General features: G+C 38.0%; 1 protein-coding gene across 1 annotated transcript in view; it reads right to left on the minus strand.

Moving 5' to 3' along the window:
- Positions 1 to 1,394: 1,394 nt before the first annotated feature.
- Positions 1,395 to 20,085, minus strand: part of LOC122094756 — a 43,431-nt gene continuing 24,740 nt past the window's right edge. The window contains exons 9-16 of the mRNA XM_042665357.1: positions 13,777 to 13,891; positions 12,099 to 12,190; positions 9,265 to 9,412; positions 5,904 to 6,035; positions 5,613 to 5,762; positions 3,141 to 5,450; positions 2,833 to 2,978; positions 1,395 to 2,067 (exon numbers count right to left, since the gene is read on the minus strand). Coding sequence (XP_042521291.1) covers positions 1,911 to 2,067; positions 2,833 to 2,978; positions 3,141 to 5,450; positions 5,613 to 5,762; positions 5,904 to 6,035; positions 9,265 to 9,412; positions 12,099 to 12,190; positions 13,777 to 13,891 — 3,250 coding nt within the window. The 3' untranslated portion in view covers positions 1,395 to 1,910. The remainder of the gene's footprint in view (positions 2,068 to 2,832; positions 2,979 to 3,140; positions 5,451 to 5,612; positions 5,763 to 5,903; positions 6,036 to 9,264; positions 9,413 to 12,098; positions 12,191 to 13,776; positions 13,892 to 20,085) is intronic.

A 20,085-nucleotide genomic window follows, 5' to 3' on the forward strand; every position in this document is an offset into this window, starting at 1 on the left:
TGTGTGCATTTGAGACATTTTTTTGTTTTTTTAGGGTTTAGTCAGTAATAATGTGATACGATAAGTTATATTTTATTCACGTGTACTTAATCTATTAAATTATTGGGTAGTAGCTTTATTTTTATTAAACCCTTTAAAAGGTGTTCGTCTGGGTGTGATTTAACCACTATTCATTTTTCTTAGCTATGGAAGGACCGTCTAGACTTTAAGGTTCATCATGAGCTTAATTTATTCAAAGGAATTACATCGGGAAGATCAGCCCCTGAGATATCTCATCCGTTGTTTACAAAAGATACCTTTTTCAATGAGAATTTATTGGCATGCCTCTGAGCAGGATGTTTTGTTTATTCAAGCAGTTTTAAATTTGTTTCAAGATTTATCAAGCTAGCAAATTAATTTTTGTAATCAATAATTGGACCCTTAGTTCTCATATGATGTTGATAGTCTTGTTCATGTTAGTGATTTTTTATTTATAGGGTTAATGGAACCATGCCTTGATGTTCTCTATCTTTCCTCATCATATTGCAAGGGCTACTTTAAAGACTCCAATAATTTCATCTCTGGTGAGGATGGATAGATGTGCACATTGTTCCAGTTTGGAGTGTTAACCACTCAATTGGTGGTGAATTTCTTAGTAAAAAATGACTTAAAATAGAGTAATATGTTTCCCAAGAGCACATAAATTTCTTTATGTCGTGTTATTTTACGATACGAAATTTACTTCAAATAGTTGCCCCAACAGACCACTTTCATGATATAATTTTTCCAGTCCTTTCTTCAAGCTCCAACTGTAGATGATTCCATTGATCTTCCTAGGATGCTTCTTTCCGAATACCAAGCATTATCACATGTGGATCATTCGATTTTAATTTGTGATTGTTATTATGATCAGGGTACTGATGGTGTAGGATGGACTATAGTGGGTATTGCCTAATTCTCAATTTTCATGTGCCTCTATAAGCTCTGGTTTTTCAGGAACGTGTTGGCACCAAAAACCAAAACCATCATTCAGGGTACGCAGCGTCAGAAAAGGGCTATCGGAGATTAGATGTGTGGGTGGACAATATGGACAAAGTTTAGTGGTTAACTCAAGACCCTCATGCTGGATGGCCAAGGGAGTTTTTTCAGATTTTTTTTGACAGAAGGTTAAGATTCACAAGTTAGACATAACTGAGCTAACAAGCAACCCAGTGCACGAGGCTCCTGCTACTGCAGGGTCTAGGAGGAGCAAGTGTACGTAGCCTTACAACCTGCTTCGCGGAAGAGGCTGTTTAAATTATGCTTAATGTAACCAATGTTTTGGCATAGGTCACTTTCACATATTCACATCACTGAATAATAATATGAAAAAAAAAAAATTTGAAGAAATGAGATTAATGCATACCATCCAGGCATTGAACATGAAAGAAATTTATTTGGTTGTAAATATATTCGCTATATCCATATTCTGTAATAAGGTAAGCACATTACAGTAGCTAATAAGTAAGGTAAAGCTACCATGTCCTATATTATTGTCATTACAAATTTGTTTTGGTGTACTTTTGTTACAAAATTTGAGCAATGCTTTCATCTCAAGATGTTCATAAGTTCCTGCTAGTAACTATAAAAATGTGTATAGCAGAGCACTACCCCAGAGTTAAAAATGGATTACTAAAGGGAAAACTGCACATGAAGATCTCCATTGATTCCAATTTCAGGATGACTCTGAAGCAGAGTAGTGCCTTGAGTCTCATTGCTCCATCTGATTAACAACCTGTTCCAACCTTACCCTGACCACTGACTTGAATAACTTTACCACCTTTATCTTTTCCTTATATGTATGTACTCTGTAATTCTATCTCGACCACTGAATAGAGTAACTTTACCATCTTTATCTCTTCCTTATATGTATGTGCTCTGTAATTCTATCTCTAACCTTGAAATCTCAATCTTTCTGGATAAACCCTATTGGTTCCATCTCTCTTTTGTGCCTTCCTTGTTGAAAGTTCTGGAGAGTTTGCATCTCGAGCTTGTATAGAATGTATACTTGTTTCACCAAGTTTTTCTCTACCTCCTTTTCTCCTGTAACTTGAGGGTAAAATAAACCAGGAAATGCAAGAGAGATTTATTAAATGGTAATGACCATGCTTCATGTGGGTATTAGAAAAATGGAAAATATCTTAAAAGCCCTCGTAGAAAGGGCTCCAGGTTTGGAAAAGGGTCACAACCTGGTGCAACCCAATTTCTTAGGGTCCCAATAGGGCTGGATACGGTCAATCTTTGGCATTTTTTGCCTGAAGTGACTCAGACTGGCATCGTCATGCTGGGAGCCAAGATTTTCCCATCATTCCCATGGACAGACCCTCAAAAAGAACCCTATCCATCAAACCTAATTTTTTTACTTTTTATATCCGTCGGAAGTCAGAACCTCCACAGATAAAATTCCTTCATACCCCCCTGGTTCATTCGTTTCGGTCATAAAAGGACATCAAATGACCATGACACCCATCATAACACCAATCAAATTGGAAATCCTATTGTTGTATGTTTTGAATAACATCTACAACAACCAAAGAGGGGGCCCCCCGGGGGCGGGGGCGGGGGCGGGGGGAAGAGGCACAAGAACAAGAGTTTTCAAGGTTGTTTCTAACTCTTCAATTGTTATTGTTAGAAATACTTTTGACCCTTTATAAATTTCAAAAACTAATCTTTAAAAAAGGGTTATGAGATAGGATTTTATCTTTTATCAGTTTAATGGTTATAAAAGTAGATACTGGTCTTTTTCGCTATGATTCTTCTAGTTATGGGTTTTTATGATATTTCACCCAAAAAAAAAACTGATTATAGGCATACCTAAAGTGAAGATAGAGGAGAATTCCACCAAAAAGAGTAATTCCTCCAGCAATTGATCTTAACAATAAACTTCTGCCTGGTTTTCCCTTCCTCACTTTCGGACCATTAACCGTCCTTTTGTTCACTTTTTCATGTTTCCCTTTGCCCTGTTTTACACCAATAGATTGACAAGTTTTATGTCAAAGGTACAGTAATGGATCAAGTGGACATGGTGAGGATTATATACCAAGCATCAAGTGAGAATAGAAAATGGGAAAAACAAGAATAACGTGAAGAACCAAAAGCTGAGAGGCAAAAGAGTAATTCACCTCATCCGTATGTTTTGTGCAATAAGCAACTTCCTTGTCACAATTTATGCATGCTCCATGAACTAATTGTTGCAGAGTCTCTACAATATTTTCACTGTTTTCTTCTTTGCATGTTTCTTCAAAACATGCAACTGATGAATAGGGCTGGTTGTCCAGGGTTAGCATGGATTGGTTCACAGGAACATCACTAGTATCAACATGTTTATCCATGAGAACCATAATGGTGGTCTGTCCTTCTTGGCAACCAATATTTCTGATTACTGTACCATCTGAAAATTTGGAGCAGGCATCCCTTACTTCAAGAGGAGAACTCATCCCTTCTATCTTCAGCCTGTAGCTATCTGACTCTGCAGTTTGACCATCACCACATACAGGCTGGATGCGTTTGTCCAAGTTACCATCAAGATATTGTTGATGTATCATCAGGTCTGGAGTTGCAATGATGTCAAATAAGGAGCTTCTGCGGCACAATATTGCAGTTCTGATTGAGTTCCTGTAATTCAACATACTGTCTTCTCCAATGGTTATTCCTGATGGATTAACTTGTGGAAAACAGAATGTTTCTAAACTTAAAGGACAAGTTCGCCCCTTTTCTTCACCTTCAGTCAAAGTGGAGAATCTATTTAAGACAACCTTATCTTCTGAGGTATTTTTGCAGCCCACACCATCTCTAAACATCTGTTTTAAGGAGCAGTTTAAATTATTTGCTACAAATAAGTATTTATAACAGTTCTGCACTCCCAACACTTCTAGATTCATTTCATTTCTACCTACAGTGGATCCTGCACTAAAGGCTTCAGATGAAACTTCTGTTTCTTCACTAAAACAGGTTGTTGACAGAGAGATACTTGGGTGCTTTCTTGTGTCTATATCTGCTCCACTTTTGGAGGCAATACATATCTCGTCAGTATTACTATTAACTCCAACTAAGGAATTAGAATTATCAAGCTGCAGAGGACCTCCCGTAGCTATGGTAGGAGAATGGCGGACAAAGTTTGGATATAAACCATGTGGCATCACAAGTTGAGAAGGAGCTGCAACACTCTTACCCTTTGATAACATAGTCATCGAGCGGTGGAATTTCTCATTCCATATGGCCTGAATACAACAAGGGGAATCTAATTGGCTTGATAAGACTTCATCAAGTTCATTACAGTTCACATTGCTCAAGACATTTTCAGAGTATAAGGTAGCATTAAAATTATATGGCACCTTATTGTCAGCTTGTGCAAATGCTGAATCTCTCCCATACATGATCCCATAATCATGTGGCCCAACATGATTTTGATCCCAAATTGTGAAGAATCTTTTCAAATCTGCAGTTGGTTGGAAAGCATAGGTGGAGTTCATACTGTTAACACATTTCATGTTTCCTTGCGGTCTATCAGTTTCTGGTGTTACTATATCCTCAGGGTTCTGACATTCAGCCGTATCATAAAATTTTAGTCCACTCACAGATCTCACATCCATCTGATCATTATCCAGATTCTGAAACTTAGGAGAATCGATTTTCTCATTACTAAAATCATGCTCCACTTCAAAACCTTCAAAATCTACAGTGACCATTTTACTTGAAACAGAGTTCAGACTGGCCACGGAGGACATCTCAGCATCTTCCATCTCATCATATAATCTCCTACCAAGTACATAATTTGAAGTCCTGTGATTGGAGCTTGATCCATTATTAATCAGAAATATCCTGCCCTTCGCTTCCCCATCAGACAAAACATAATCACAACTGTGAGTTCTGTGACCATTTAGCTCTGAAATATCAGACTGCCAACCAGCATAACTCCCTTCTGATGTGTGTGTTTCCACAGAAGCCACTACAACAGAAGCAGGGGTTGTGACATGGCAAAAGCTCATTGAATCGTTTTCTAGGGTACACATAGGATGCACTACCCCTTTCCTGTTTATGTAAAATTCCCCTGCATTTAGATCATTCGGAGGTTCAATGCATAAATGGTTTAACGTAGCATCTGAGTGAATACTGAAGAGCTCAGGGTTAACATTCCTTTGGTGGTTTGTGTTAAGAGAACCCATTGATGCCATTACAGAGACTGGACCATATTGGCTATTATGTCCATCTACCTCTTGATCCTCAGTATCTAACAGGAGTACAGTTTTTGTTAAAAAACAGTTTTCTGCAACCTCTGAAACTCCTAGTGATTTCTCTAAATCCGGAAACAACAGGGTGGTTGTATTTGAAGCGTTTGAATCGGGACTTTGAAATCCAAATATCCTAAAATCACTTTCTGCATCATCAGACTCTTCAGAAAATGAATCATATGACCTGGCATAGTCTTCATTCTGGTTTTGCAACATTAGAAGATGGAGAATAATTAGAAATACGAAGCATAAACAAAAGAATTGCATGGATAACTGCTTTCAATATACATATGCCATGTTATTGAAAATATCACCCAGTGGGAAACAATATCAAACCAATGATTGCAGTGTGTTATAACTTACCTGTCTGTACTTGACCTTTGAGTTGATGCTTGGATTGCTACCACTAGAGCTTGAAGCACTATGCAGTGACCGCTCAAGGCTTCTGCGGATGCATCCAACCATATCTGTAGGCATGGCTATGGTATATGTAACAATATCAAAATCTGGAACCTATCACAAGAATATTACTCCTTACTATTTATTACAATCATCAAAATGGCTGTCAAATTCATAGCAAGAGTAGAATGAGCCAAAAACCTACATGTAAAAATAAAAATCATAAACATTTGAAAGGATCTCAATATTTCTTACGATTAAATGCTTAGATCTTGCTTTCTTTGATAGCGAGCGAATGCACATACAAACTCTTCGAATATCTCTTTTCTCTACCACATCTGATGGGGAGAAGAGATCAATACCAGTCAATCCCAGGATTTGGCAGATCTACAAACATAAAAAAGAAACAAAAGTAAGAAATCATGAAGAATGCACCCCCCCCCTCCGCCCTTTTTTTTTCCCCTTCTTTTAGAGTGCTGTAATCCAACAAGGAGGATGTCGGTTGACTTTACTTTCAACACCCTAATAAATTTTCAAAAGGGTCTTTGCACTTAAAGCAAGCTCAAGAGCTGAGAGCAAGAGCTTCTCAGTTCTGCAGATTAGAAAAATTCAAGTGTTGTGGAACTTCCATATGTGATCTTGACTTGAACTGAGATGAATTTTGAAGTTGCAAGAAATGAAAAAGAACTACTGCTCTGATGAGTTACATGGGATTTTTTTCAAAAAATCTCGTACTTAACTCGTTCTTTCCCATCAGCAATATTATTTTGAACCAGTAGTTATTCTGCAGATGGAAAGCCAATATTGAATTTAGATGAAAATACTAAATATATATATATACAACAAATCAGCCTCATCCCAATTAAATGAGGTTGGCTATGTGGATCCTTACCCTCCAATCAGCTCTATTCAAAGCCATACATGATACAAGGCCTACGCTATGTATGTCTTTCCTCACCACTTTTCCCAGAGTCATTTTAGATCTGCCCTTGGCTCTTGTAGCTCCTTCAACTTGAATCAGATCAATCCTCCGGCTTTTTAAAGGCCTCCTTTGTACATGACCATGCCACCTCAGACAAATTTCTCGCAGCTTATCATGTATCAGTGCTACTCCCAAAACAGCTATTATTTGATAATTCCCTACAATATCCTTCTTAAATTTACCACATCCATCTCAACATTCTCATCTTAACTACAATCAATTTATTTATATGATGTTTCTTAACTACCTAACATTCCGTGCCATACATCATAAATGGTCGCATAACTTCCAGTAATATTTTCCTTATAAGTTTCAGAAGAATATGCCGATCACACAACACTGCGGACACACCTCTCCACTTCATCCATCCTATTTTAATTTTCTGCGTAAACCCTGTCCTCTATTTCACCTTCTTAATTCATGATTGAACCTAGATACATAAATAATCACTTTGCGGGATCTCCCTCCCATCAATTAAACACTATACACTTCATTTTTGTTCTCCATATCTTGAAACATTTTCGTTTTAAAGTTGATCTCCATAGTTCCAACTTACTGTTAATCTAGAAAATTTATGGCAAGCATACACCAAGGGACCTGATCTTGAATGTCTCTGGTTAGATCATCTATGGTAAGCATAAACAAATAAAAGCTTAAAGATGATCCTTGATGTAACCCAATTATAATGGGAATTCACTACCTTGACCCCCCACCGTTCTTACACTAGACACCACGCCATTATACATAGCTTTAACTATGTTCATATATTTACTTGAAACAGTAAACACATTTTTCTAGTTCATGCCAAATTAACTCTCTAGGAACTATAAAAAACCACCAGTGTTTTTGCTGCTTGTCCTAAGCCAAGCAGACATGCTCAATAAATTCAAGTTAGGCTAAATTTCATGTCCATTCATTGCCTTCGTTATTTCATTAGGTAGAGACATCCACAAGAGGTATATGGTACAATTTAATACGTGTATGTCAAACATGCTCAATAAATTCAACTTACTTATCTGAATATGAATTGTTTTTTAGATTGAGCTTGTGACACAATTTATTATTCTTAATTAGTACAAAAGTACTTAAATATAAATTGAGAAGGACTAGTTTGGTCTCTCCGCCTGCCTGCCTGCTGCGTTGGCCTCAACCATCGTTGTCTACTTACCCCGCTAGGCCTGCCGGCCACCGGCAACCGGCAACCTGCCTTTTGGTTAATTGGTTTGGATTTTTGTCCCAATCGGAAACAACCTCTTCAACCCCAGCCCGTCGGGCCACTCTTGGCAGGCAGCCACTCAGTCATTGCCATTAGAAAGGCCGACGCCCCTTCACCTTGGAGACCCCATCCACTAGAACAAATGCCTGCTTGGTCGTGGCCCTTCGCAAGGCCAGCGCTCCTCCATCAAGGCTGCCTCTTCTCCGACAGTGCTCCTTCGTGTTGGTGGCTAGGAACTGTTGTGTTGAGATGTTAGGGTTTGTGGTTCTCTTCCCAGTTCAGACTAATTTCCCTTCTCCTCTGTTTGGGCATCTGGGCCAAGCTATGGAAGTTCTCTTCGGCCATGTGGGCCTTGATTGGTGCCTTTATGGGCTTTTTGTATCTGTTATTGGGTTTGTAACTTCTCCTTCAGGACTATATTTTCCCTCTCCCTTCTTTTAATGCATTTACAAGTCACCCAAATATATATATGGAAAGTGTTCTCTCAGTTGTCTGCAGAGGGTACACTAGCATCTCTCTCTCGCTTGCTCTCATGAAATGACCTCTTTGCCCCCCTATGCATGAGACTGTTTGGCACTCCTTATCCATGTGCTCCCCATGCCACTTGCCAAAAGAACCCTCTCCCATATAAATTTCTTAATTATTATGCAAGTATTTAAATTCATTTAGGTGTGACTGGTCCTTATCCTTTTACCGAGTTTGACTGTAATGGGAAGTCCACAACCTTTTGGATTAAATGATCATAACTTGTGATTAGTTTAGAATAAATGTCATTCATTATCTATGTAAAAGCTGTGAATATAAAGGATTCAAAATCATTACATAGATCAGTGTTTTAAAGCCTTGTTGGCCCATCTCCCAGTCACCAAAATTTGTTAGTCCACATACCAAACCAATTACCCAATCACCAAAGTTGGTGTGCCTATGCACCGACCCAGTTACCAATCTTAATGAAAGATTTCACTGACTGGTCATGCATTCAATCGGAGACAAATGGGATCTGGATTGACATTTTGAACCTGTCAATTACAAAAATAGGTGCAACATGGCTGAGTGTTCGAGCACTGAAATATATTCTCAATTCAAATACTACTATTTAACCGTAAAATGAGGCACACCTAGGGAGTCGTCCAGCCTAGGATATGTTATGGGGATAGCATTCATTTGTGAAACTAACATTTCATTTTTGAAAAGTTTTTCCTTCCTATTGTTTACTAGTTATGGCATTTCCTCCTCTGAAGGCTTGTTATATCCTTTCCATTTGAATATCTCTAAAGTGTTACTCATCAGAACAAGAAAAGGCACAAATTTTTTAGTGAAGAAACTTTTACCTATGGATCAATGTATTCTATAATTAAATTTTGAAACGAATCAATGTTCTAAAAATGTATACTACAAAATCATAAAATGGAGGTTACCTTCAAAAATGAGTCAACATTGGAATAAGGCATATACCTTCCACCGCACTTTCCAGAAATTTTTGGTTCATATATATATGCTTTTGAATATCTGAGCTCCATACACTTTTTCAGAAGCATTTTTCTTATTACTCGAGAAACTTGAAATCTAAAAGGGAACACATAGGAGAAAAAAGTTATTCAACAAACAATGAACAACAATAAGAAGGTATAAAACAATAACCCTTGCAAACATCTAGCCATCTAGCATACTTTTCAAGCAGACATGACACTACAGGCCGTTCTTCACTATCCAATTATGTCTCGCAAACACTCCAAATCCATTGCCTTCTTACATATGACATCTATATTCATTTACAAATGGTATGGTAAATGGTTTTGGTACTATAGACAATGCATAACATATAATCCAGTAGCAGATCTTGTTGAACAATAAAAATCACACGATTAGTGGGTACTGCACAAACTCATGTTTCTTTACATACCTAGAAGTGTGTAATGGAAGGTATAGCTTAACATAGTGATCTTTTCCTTCTACTAATAACAGAAGGAAATTGCATCTTCTCCTTCATTATCTTTACCAACTTAATCCATTTTCCTCAGTTTCCTGGTCTACTTGCTGTTACTCAGCTGATATGTCTTTTGAGTTATTCTGTTTCTGTTCCAATGTGATTAAATGAATGAACATGACAGAGAGCAGACACCCTTAGAGATACACTGTTCTCCTTTCTTCCTTCTCCTCTTATCTTTCATTTCCTAATATTTCCCCACACAAGGATTCCCTTTATTGGTGCCATAGTTGTCAAGGCAACCCAATGCATTGGAGCGGCGCCTAGGTGACAAGGTGCCCCCCTAGGCCTTCCCAAGGCACCTCCAGCCTGCAGTATATGACTTGAGTTCTCTTAGATAATTACTAGGGGCTGAGGTGGTTTGAAGCAAGAAAAGAATTAGTCTCTACCAAAGGAAAAATGTGTTTGATCTTCTATTGGAGGCAGGGTATGTCAGCTTTCAAATCTGTGAATATTCCTATGGGTCCACATCAAAATTCAGGACAGATAATGGTGAGGAGCTTAACAACAAATATAAGAATAAGAGGTTGGTTGGTAAACTCTTCGATCTTACTCTTACCAGGACAAGCATCTTTTACAGTTGGTGTTATAAGTCAATTTATGGAAACGCCTAAGAAGGCTTGCTAGGAGGCAGCTTGTTGTATTCTCAGGTATCTTAAGGGTGCTCTAGGGAAAGTATTGTATACAAGCCAAACAAACATATTAAACTTGTTGGTTATTCCAATGGTAACTAGGATAGGATTGGGGGTAATATGAGATCAACCACGGGCTACTATGCATTTATTGGTGCCTTGGTGGTAATATTGTTACTTAGAGGAGCAAGGAACAAACTATGGTGGCAAGGTCTATTGTTGAAGCTGAATATAGAGCTATGGCTTATTCTGCAACTGAATTAATGTGGTTAAAATCGCTTCTTCAGGGGTTGGGTTTTCCAATCACCAAACCTATTGATATGTATTGCAATAATCAAGCAGCCATCTGCATTGCTAGTAATCCTGATTTCCATGGGATAACTAAACATACTGAGGTTGATTGTCATTTTCTGCAGGATGCCGTTGTGAGGAAATTGATTCTACTCCCTTTGCTAGCTCTGGCTATCAACTTGGTTCAAAAAGGCTTAGTTTTGGCCAGCTTTTTTTAAAAGTTGTTCCAAGTTAGGCATGGGTGATATTTATGCTCCAGCTTGAGGTGTTGAGGGGAAGTGTTAAAGTTATTGTTTGTTAACTGTGGTTTACCGTAGGGGTTTTATGTAATTTTCCTTCTGGTTTAGGACTTATGTGGAAATACACAAGTTCATATCCTTAGTTGTAATCCATCTTTATCATAATGATATAAATATCTTATTAGCTCATGGTTAGGGAATTCAATCTAATTGTGAGCAAGGTTCTATTGTCTCACAATTTCTCTTTTTCTTCTTCTTAGGACTGCTTCTCTTTGTTCCTGGTACTGCTAACTGTGAGCAAGCTCTTCATTTTCGGACTTGTATTTCTTCAAATCCAAGACCTGAGGCTGCCTACTTCCTCATAGATGGCTGTCTTAGACAAGATTCTCACAATTTATAACCACATACACATATAAAAGTTCTATGTATATTGGAGGAATAAAATCTGGAGTAGATCTGCAATGACTGCAAAGGTGAATACAATTTACAAGTCACATCAGCCTGCTTTTGATATTCTGTGAGACATGGCCTTATAAGATGACGGAGTTGTTTTAGGATTGGCTGTTTAGCCCCTACAGGTGTTGAGAAAAATGAATTAAAAGTTTCCACCACAAGAGTGTTTCGCATATTAGAAACAAGAAAAGAGCTTATTTAGAAGTTATTAGTAAGTTTTGTTGCATTGGAAAATTACAGATACTATGAGTTTGAGTGTTTAACGATGATGAACGTAGAAAGAACAGTATATTGTGTAGATCAAGTTGAGTTTCATGCAGTATTGCATGAAGCAAGTGCAGCTAGTATATGAGCCGTTGTTCAAATAGGGATCCAACAATAACTCTTGATGTGGAAGTTTGAGCCATGTGGAGGCCTTGTGACTCAATGGAAAAAACACCTTACAACAACACAAACAAATGACCTTGTCCTTGGAATCGAAGTAGAATAAATGTACTCTCATTTACAAAATGAAGCCAATCCTTGTTTATATATTAGATATTTTCTCTTTCCTACAAGCATGTGTCCACAAAGACAAGATCAAATACGAATCTCTATAATCATCCATAATTAACATAAAGCAGGGGGCAGAGGAAAATTCAGGGACATACAACAACTTCCCGTCAGCAAGTAAATCAGCAATGGCTGTCTCCTCATCAAGTCTTGTGTGAAGGACTTCTCCAAGCCATATTCTGGCTTGAGTCTGTACAGTTAATAAAATGATATTAGTCCTATGGTATGATTAAATGGCTAGTCAGTCAAATATTATGGAATAATTCAAATACAAAGTCCAATTATCTTATTCTATTTGGTGGAAAATAATTAGTCATTTGACATGATGAAAAATGATTCCCTGCTGTTACTGCTTCAAACAGAGATTGCTGTAGCTGAACCAATTTAGTTGGGATAAGGTTTCGCTGAAATTTTATTCTATGTTGGATGAATATATTCGGGGAAGGAAAAATTAATTGACCAAGGCTACTAATCATGATGGATAATTTTTTAAATGAATACAAACTGAAGGTACCAGACCAGATCTTCTTCAATTGGAATGCAATCCTCTCATCAATACACATCCTCCCCCCCCCCCAAAAAAAAACTCCAACAAAGGTCTTGGCACAGGTAAAATGAGAGAAAATCTGTAGGAAATTTCCTATTACATATTTTACCATTGTCTTTCATTTTGGCTTTCCTCACCCCAGTGTTCTCATCGATTGACAACTGACGGTTCAAATGATGTTTTGCATTTTTCTCATCTAGCTCCAGTTTGGTATATGACTACAGCATAGTTTCATTTTTGGCATGTGTTTCAAGTTGGAACTACATCCTAGTTTGAGAGTTGTAGGACAAAAACTGGAGTGTTCAAGTTGTAGGCTGGTCTTGCATATTTTATGAATTTATTTGTTATAGCTAAGGTATATTGTATCTTCCCCTTTGGCAATTTCACTGAAATTGCAAAATATCGACAAAAGAAAAACAGGGTGCTTTCTCTCTGATGACCACTATGGCATTAAAGTAGTGAGCTGCAAAGCTAAGCACCGACGGGAGTACAGATGAGATAGCATTAGGGTTCAGAAAGCAGATCTTCCAAAGATCCACAGTAACATACCACCTTCAGGAATCGCAAAAAAGTGAAAATTGAAGAAACATAAGTGTTATTAAAAAATCAAAAGTAGAGACAACGAAATAGCTATTAACAAGGCAATATTTCAATTTCCTTCCTCTGGTATTCCTATATATTAGGATACTTTTAGTGCTTTTAATAAAAGATACTGTATACAAACTTCAACTCGTGGACAAAGTGGTTGACAACTTCACAACGAAACCTGTGTGGTAAGGATTAACTCTGAGTGGTCATCTTTTCAAATCAGGAGAACTATAATTCTAGGAGCTAGTTCTCGTAATACAGATTGAAGATTCTATATTGATGGTGATATAAGAAACTATTGGATGTCCGAGACCATCAATCTGATTCTCTGGTCTGCATCAAGAACAACTCCAGTTAAGCAATTAGCACCCAAGTAAGTTCCAATCATTATCACAAAACCCAAGCTTGTAGAGCCACTTAGGTAATCCCAAAAGAATCAGTACTTGCATCAACACTTCTTACTTCTTTCATTCCAAAACCAGAAATATTAATACCAAAAGAATCAAACTCCAAAAAAGGATACCGTTAAAGAACCAGATTCAAGCCAACCAAGACAAAAACACTAACCTCTTTGTTCAAACATGAAAACCCATATAAATATCATAAACAAAGAAACAAAAACACAGACCCAGATACCAAACCTGCAAGAACACATCATCTAATTCCCGAAAACTCGACCCAGATGAACAAGGAGAAGAATCAGCACTCAAGACCGTTAGAACATCAGGAGAATGAGCTCTGCCGACTGCTTGGGCCCTCATCGATCAGCCCTTTCCAGGCCTCTCGATTTCCCGCCAAAATAGAAAACGAAGTAGAAAGTATAAAAAATACCCAGATGAGTAACGATTGGGTACTCTTTACGTCTATGACTTTTTTTCAATCTGTGAATGCAAAAAACAGAGAGAGTTTGAGATTCTGAAACCCTTTTCTGTGGAAGGCTTGAACATATCCTCTTTTTGTTAATACTTGAGGTGACGGGCCTACCTGCGCCTCTCTCTCTCTCTCTCTCTCTGTTTTGAAATTTGTCATTAATTCACGCGGAAGATTCTATCAGTCCTACACACCTAGTTGTCGCGACGTTACTACAAAGTGTACTTATTGAACAAAGGGATGATTACGTGAGATTAGGCTCATGTCAATGTGAGGCTACGTGAGATTAGGCTCATGTCAATGTGCCTTACTTAAGGGAAGGGCTCCTCTATGCGTACAAGAGGTGGTAGTTCAGATCCAACGCTCTGAAGCGTCTTAAAACAAGTGCATGTGTGTTGAGTTTCTTGGTGAGGTGATCCAGGGCATTAGATCTAAGCTACTGCCTCTTGTGCACAGTAGAGGAGCTAGATCCCTCATTTAACCGTTGGATTGGAATATATGATGGGAATCAACGAATCAAATTATCAAATCAGGCTGATAATCAGGATTTTCAAATGGAGCTCTTTGGAGGACAAAGAGCCCATGCAGCCGATACCTTTTAGGGGATGATGTTCCTATGACGTTATTCTCCTTTGTGCTTTACCTCTCTTTTTACTTCTTTTACTTCTTCATTTTTTTTATCTTCTTTTCATGCCTTTTCTTCTTTTACTATTTATGCTTCTAACATATCCATATAGTAGAACCCATTTAGTTAAGACAAGGTTATGGTTGTTGTTGTCATTGTTGTTTTGTAATTAAGATTTTCAGATATAATGCTACGTGAGAGTCCGGATTTCCTCTCTACAAGTAACTTCTGTAACCCATCTCACACCGTCAATGGGGTGTGGAGACCACAAGTTGGATCCTCTATATGTATATTCGAGTTCACATCATCTACACCGAGTGGTGAGGTGTGATAAACATGAGATGGTTGAGAACATATGGGCACGTGCCCCAAGGGGCTCTCAGCCACCCCATGCTCATTGCACTAGTACAACGGCTGCAAATTATTTTTACACTACATGTTCAGCTGGATATACATGTTAGGATCCAATACTTGTTTTACTTCCTACCATTAAAAGGGTGAAAAGGAGTATTCATAAAAAGCATGCAGCAGATCCAATTTATGGAGCCACACCCCTGGTGGTTACTGGAGGGGAGAGGAACCTTCCTCCTTGATTTATAGCTTTTATTATACATCATGAGAGTATGTGGGGATATGTAGTAGAAGATAGAGTTGGTGGGACCCCATCTGAAATGGGTTTTTTTTTTTTTTAATACTTTACCATCTAAAATGGTGGTGGATGGGATTATGACTAATCCCCTAATTTTGTGCCATTATTTCTGTACTCAGCTTATTCTTATTGTATATGTGGTGATCAACTTTTTTTTTTCTTTTGGATTTTAAGATGAGTAGAAAAGAAATAACAATTTATAAGAAAGTATCAGGAGTACACCCAACGTTTTTTTCTTTTTAATGTCAAGTATGATGAGTAGGTCATTTATTAATTAATTATAGGAAATATGACTATTAATTTGATAATTTAAAAAAAAAAATTATTTTACGTGTGTGATCTTCCATCTCAAAAGCAAACCCTTTTTTTTTTCTTGAAGAAGGAATCAAATTTATTATAAGAGAAATCCAAGCAAAAGAAGACCCCCCTCATACAAGCACATTTTACAAGCCCCCGGAGTAGTTGACCGCACCAGACATGGAAGAGCCTAAAAACAGCAACGCTAGAAGCTAAAAAAGGGGCATCCCTATTGGAAGCACGAGAGAACCTTTATTTTATTTTTCAAGTAAGGTTCAATTTTTCTTTTTCTTTTTTTCTTTTTCAGGTAAGTCCTTTCGTTTTGCAGATAAAAAATGGTAAATTTTAGTCAGACTCAGATTACGAGGGATACAGATGTAATGATTAATTAGGAGAAAGAGATATCATAACATGACTATTTTAGATATTTGGGGTCATTAATTAATAAATGTGATATTGATGATGATGTGATGCATGAAATTACAGTGAGGTGGATGAAATTGAGAGGTGCGACATGAGTCTTGTGCGACCTACATGTTCCTATAAAGCTCAATGAAAAATTCTATAGGACAGTCATTCGATCAATTATGACATACAGGGCAGAATATTGAACAATTAAGAAGCGGCATATAGACAAACTGAATGCAGTAGAGATGAGGATGTTAAAACTTAAGATAGATGTGGCGAAAAACAAGGAAAGATAAAGTAAAAAATTAACGTACTAGAGCGGATTTGGGAGTTGTCCCAATCCAGGATAAGTTGCGAAAAAAGTTGTTTGAGGTGGTATTGTTATGTCCAAAGGAGGTTGATGGATGCCCCTATACGGAGAAATGATCTGATCCAGATAGAGGGATCCAAAAGAACTAGGGGCTGTGAAGAAAGATATGCTCAATTTAGGTATGATCCCTAGTATGGCCTTAAATGGAGCGGATTGGAGTGCTATGATCCATGCGGCGAAACTCACCTAGTTGTGTTCTACTTTGTTAATATTTTTATCTTTTTGCTTCCCATGTTCTTTTCCATTACTCTTATTTGTCCTTGCTTAGATCTATATAGTCGACCCCATTAAGTTGGGATAAGGCTTTCTTGTTTTTGTTGTTGTATAAAAAAGAGTGAAACTTGTGAAAGTCAATCCCATATGTTATAGGTTGGGTTGATAAGAAAAGAAGAGGAAATAATAGAATATGTAATTTTAAGTGGGATGAGATTCTATAGGAAAAAGATGAAATAGGAAGATGAAAGATAGGTACAAAACAATTTTTCCATGTAGGACTTTGAAAGTGAATGAGATGGGAAAAGTTAAGTGTTACATCAATAGGCAGCAATTATTGCATTAAATGATCTTGTCTAATAGGTGTCCTACCCCACTTATCTAAAACCCATATTTGTGTTGAATGAGACTACATTAGAGGTATTTTGGATTTCTTTGGCTTTGGTGAGAAATAGGGTGACTTAATTAGCTATCTTCTTTGCACCTCGTATTTTTCAATTAAACTTGGGGGTTCTACTTACTCTCTCTTTGAACCTTCTAGAGGACTTAGACAAGGGTGCCCTTTGAGTCCTTTTTTTTTTATTTTAGCCATGGAGGAACTTTCTAAACTTTTAACTTGTTATCGAGATCTGAATTTTTTCAAATGAATCAAAATTGCTAGAGGTGCTCCAAAAATTACTCACTTGTTTTTTGCAGATGATACTTTCATCTTTTGTCGCACTTCTTTGGAGGACTTGAAGGTAATCAGGACCATTCTCGAGTTGTTCTTGAGTATCTCTGGACTTTCCATCAACCCTGCCAAAAGTAGCATTGCTTTCAATTCTAATGTGCCCCTTGAACGTAGAAGATCAATTTGTCACCTAATGGGTATGACGGAAATGAACAACTCCTCTATTTATCTTCTCTACCATAATAGGGGTAAGACTGCTTGCCTTCAACATCTGGTTAATAGAGTAGGACGAAAACTGTCCCAGTGGAAGGCCAAATCTCTTACCTTTGCCGGAAGGATTGTGTAGATCCAATCAACACTCGCCTGAGTCACATCTTACCTCATGTCGACCTTCCTTTTACCAAGAAAAATCTGGACAAGACTAGACTCTATCTATGCTAGATTTTGGAATGGAGATGATCCTGACCACAAGAAACTTCACCTTATTGGCTGAAAAAAAATCTGCCAACCAAAAACTTGTGGTGGTCAGGAATTAAGTCTTCTCAAGTTCAAAATAAAGCCCTTATCTGTAAACTTGGTTGGAGACTTATGACTGAACCTAATTCTTTATAGGCTAGAGTTTTGAAAAGTAAATACTTCCCCAATAGAAGTTTATTTCATCCCACAACCATCAAGAAAAAATGATCGTGGCCTTCGAACAGTCTTACAATGGTCCTCCCTGACATACTCCAATGGTGCACCAAAATCATTGGTAATGGTCAACAAACTGACATTGAATGGGAACCGTGGGTCACTCCAATGAGAGGAATTCTGGGTACTACTTTTCCCTCCATTCCTGATTTCCTAAGGAACAAAAAGGTAAGTAACCTCCTCCTCAACAACAATTGGAATACAAATCCTCTTATTTCATTTTTACATGTGCATGTCTATTGCCTCTATACCTATTAGGGAGCAGGAAGATCAGTGGAAATGCAAACTTCCAAAATCGGGTGTCCTAACCGCTAAGTTGGCTGCAAAGTTTTTAAATTAATGTGACATTTACTAATAATATTGGATTTTCCAACAGTTGCTCTTGCTCATTTCTATGCTCACATTGGTGGCGTTTCTTCTAGAAAATTCAAATTCATCCTAAATTTAAACTATTTTTCTAGAGACTTACCCTTCGCGGATTGCCAACACGGGATGCGTTGGGCAAATGGGTCCCTATGGAGAATACCTGCATCTTCTGTAACTCCGATGCAGAATCCCTATGGCATCTCTTTATTTCATGCGAGTTCACCAAACATATTTGGGCAGCATGTCCCTTGGGTTTGAATGCTACGGCCCTACGGAGCCCCTCTTTCCAACTTCTTATCATGTATTTTTTTAGATCCAGCAGTTTGTCTTGACAGGACAAGAATCATTTCTTCTTTCAATTTATTATCTTTTGCTACTATATCTGGGATCATAGGAATGACATAATTTTCAAAAAAGGAAAATTAGACCCACATAAAATCCTGGGACTGGCCTCACAATGGCTATCTCATCATAGGAACCATATGCATCAATATATCCTACCAACCCATCCCATTGCATCTGGGGACTCCAATCACATTGACCAAATCACAACTGCCAACCCATTACAACAAAATGAGAATATACTAATTTGTACCCTAGCATACAACCCGAAAGAAAATATTATAAGGCTGTAGGGTTTCTACGAGAAAATAGAAAACTGCTACTGATAACAGATTATTTACTAACACAAAACCCTTTTGAAGGAGGCGCCAGGGCTCTACTGCTTGGAGTACAATCAGCAACAAACCATTGATGAAATGTGACTCAAATTTGGACCAACTCAGAGACGATCAAACTTCTATCGTTTGACCTGCATAACTTTTTGTGGCCTCTCAGTGTGGCTCCTAACTTTTTGAATGTATATAGATCCATGAACAATGTCTTATGTAGGGTTCTATCTCACATAGACCAGGTAAACCACTTTGCTTCCACTGCGGAAGAATCACTGGCAAACGGTAGACTAACCTCTGCCACTTTTGTAACTGTTGTAAAGCTCTAATTGTCTAATCTCATTTTGTTTGATTAAATCAAAAAAAAGTACCAACTTCCCACCCCTTTTACAATTTTTCTCCACAAACAAACAAGATTGTAAGGCTTATAATCTACCATAATACGACTGGCCACTAAGGAACAAACACGTGGTTGGAACATTGTAGATAGAATGACAGTCAATCGATCAGACGACATGACCCTAGGACAACCAGATCATCAAACGACATGACCTTAGGATGACCAAATTATCAAATGATTAGACAATCAACGACCTAATCCCAAGACGGTTAGACAACCAGGCGACTTACCTCCACAAACAACCACCCTCTCACAAACTGATCAAGCGCGGGAAATCTCATATCCGCCAGCTACGTGTCACCTGAATCTGATCACTCAATCTTGAGATAGTGGCATTCATAACGGTCTCTAAACCTAACTAGATTTAGCAAACTAACTAAATTGTGGTCAGACACTTAACTCATGGCCAACCATGATTGAATCAACCATTCAAACCATGGTTATTTGACCTGAGGATAACTATGGGTTAAGCGTTGGGATCTTGGCTTACACATGATGAAATCAACAACCTCAGCCCACATAAGAACAGATCCACCAATCCCCAACAGGTCCAGGTCACCAAGGAAAGGAACCCCTGGATCAATGGGAGTCCTCTCCCCTCCAGGTAATCACCCCACCCCATCTCATACCATCCACGGGTTGTGGATAGGTGAATCTGGATCCCCTGCCCCTACCCCTACCCCTGTGCATTTGCTGTCTTGCTGCTACCTATCTTAATCCA

This window comes from Macadamia integrifolia, chromosome 12 (assembly GCF_013358625.1).
Source record: "Macadamia integrifolia cultivar HAES 741 chromosome 12, SCU_Mint_v3, whole genome shotgun sequence".
In the NCBI taxonomy this organism is placed as follows: Eukaryota; Viridiplantae; Streptophyta; class Magnoliopsida; order Proteales; family Proteaceae; genus Macadamia; species Macadamia integrifolia.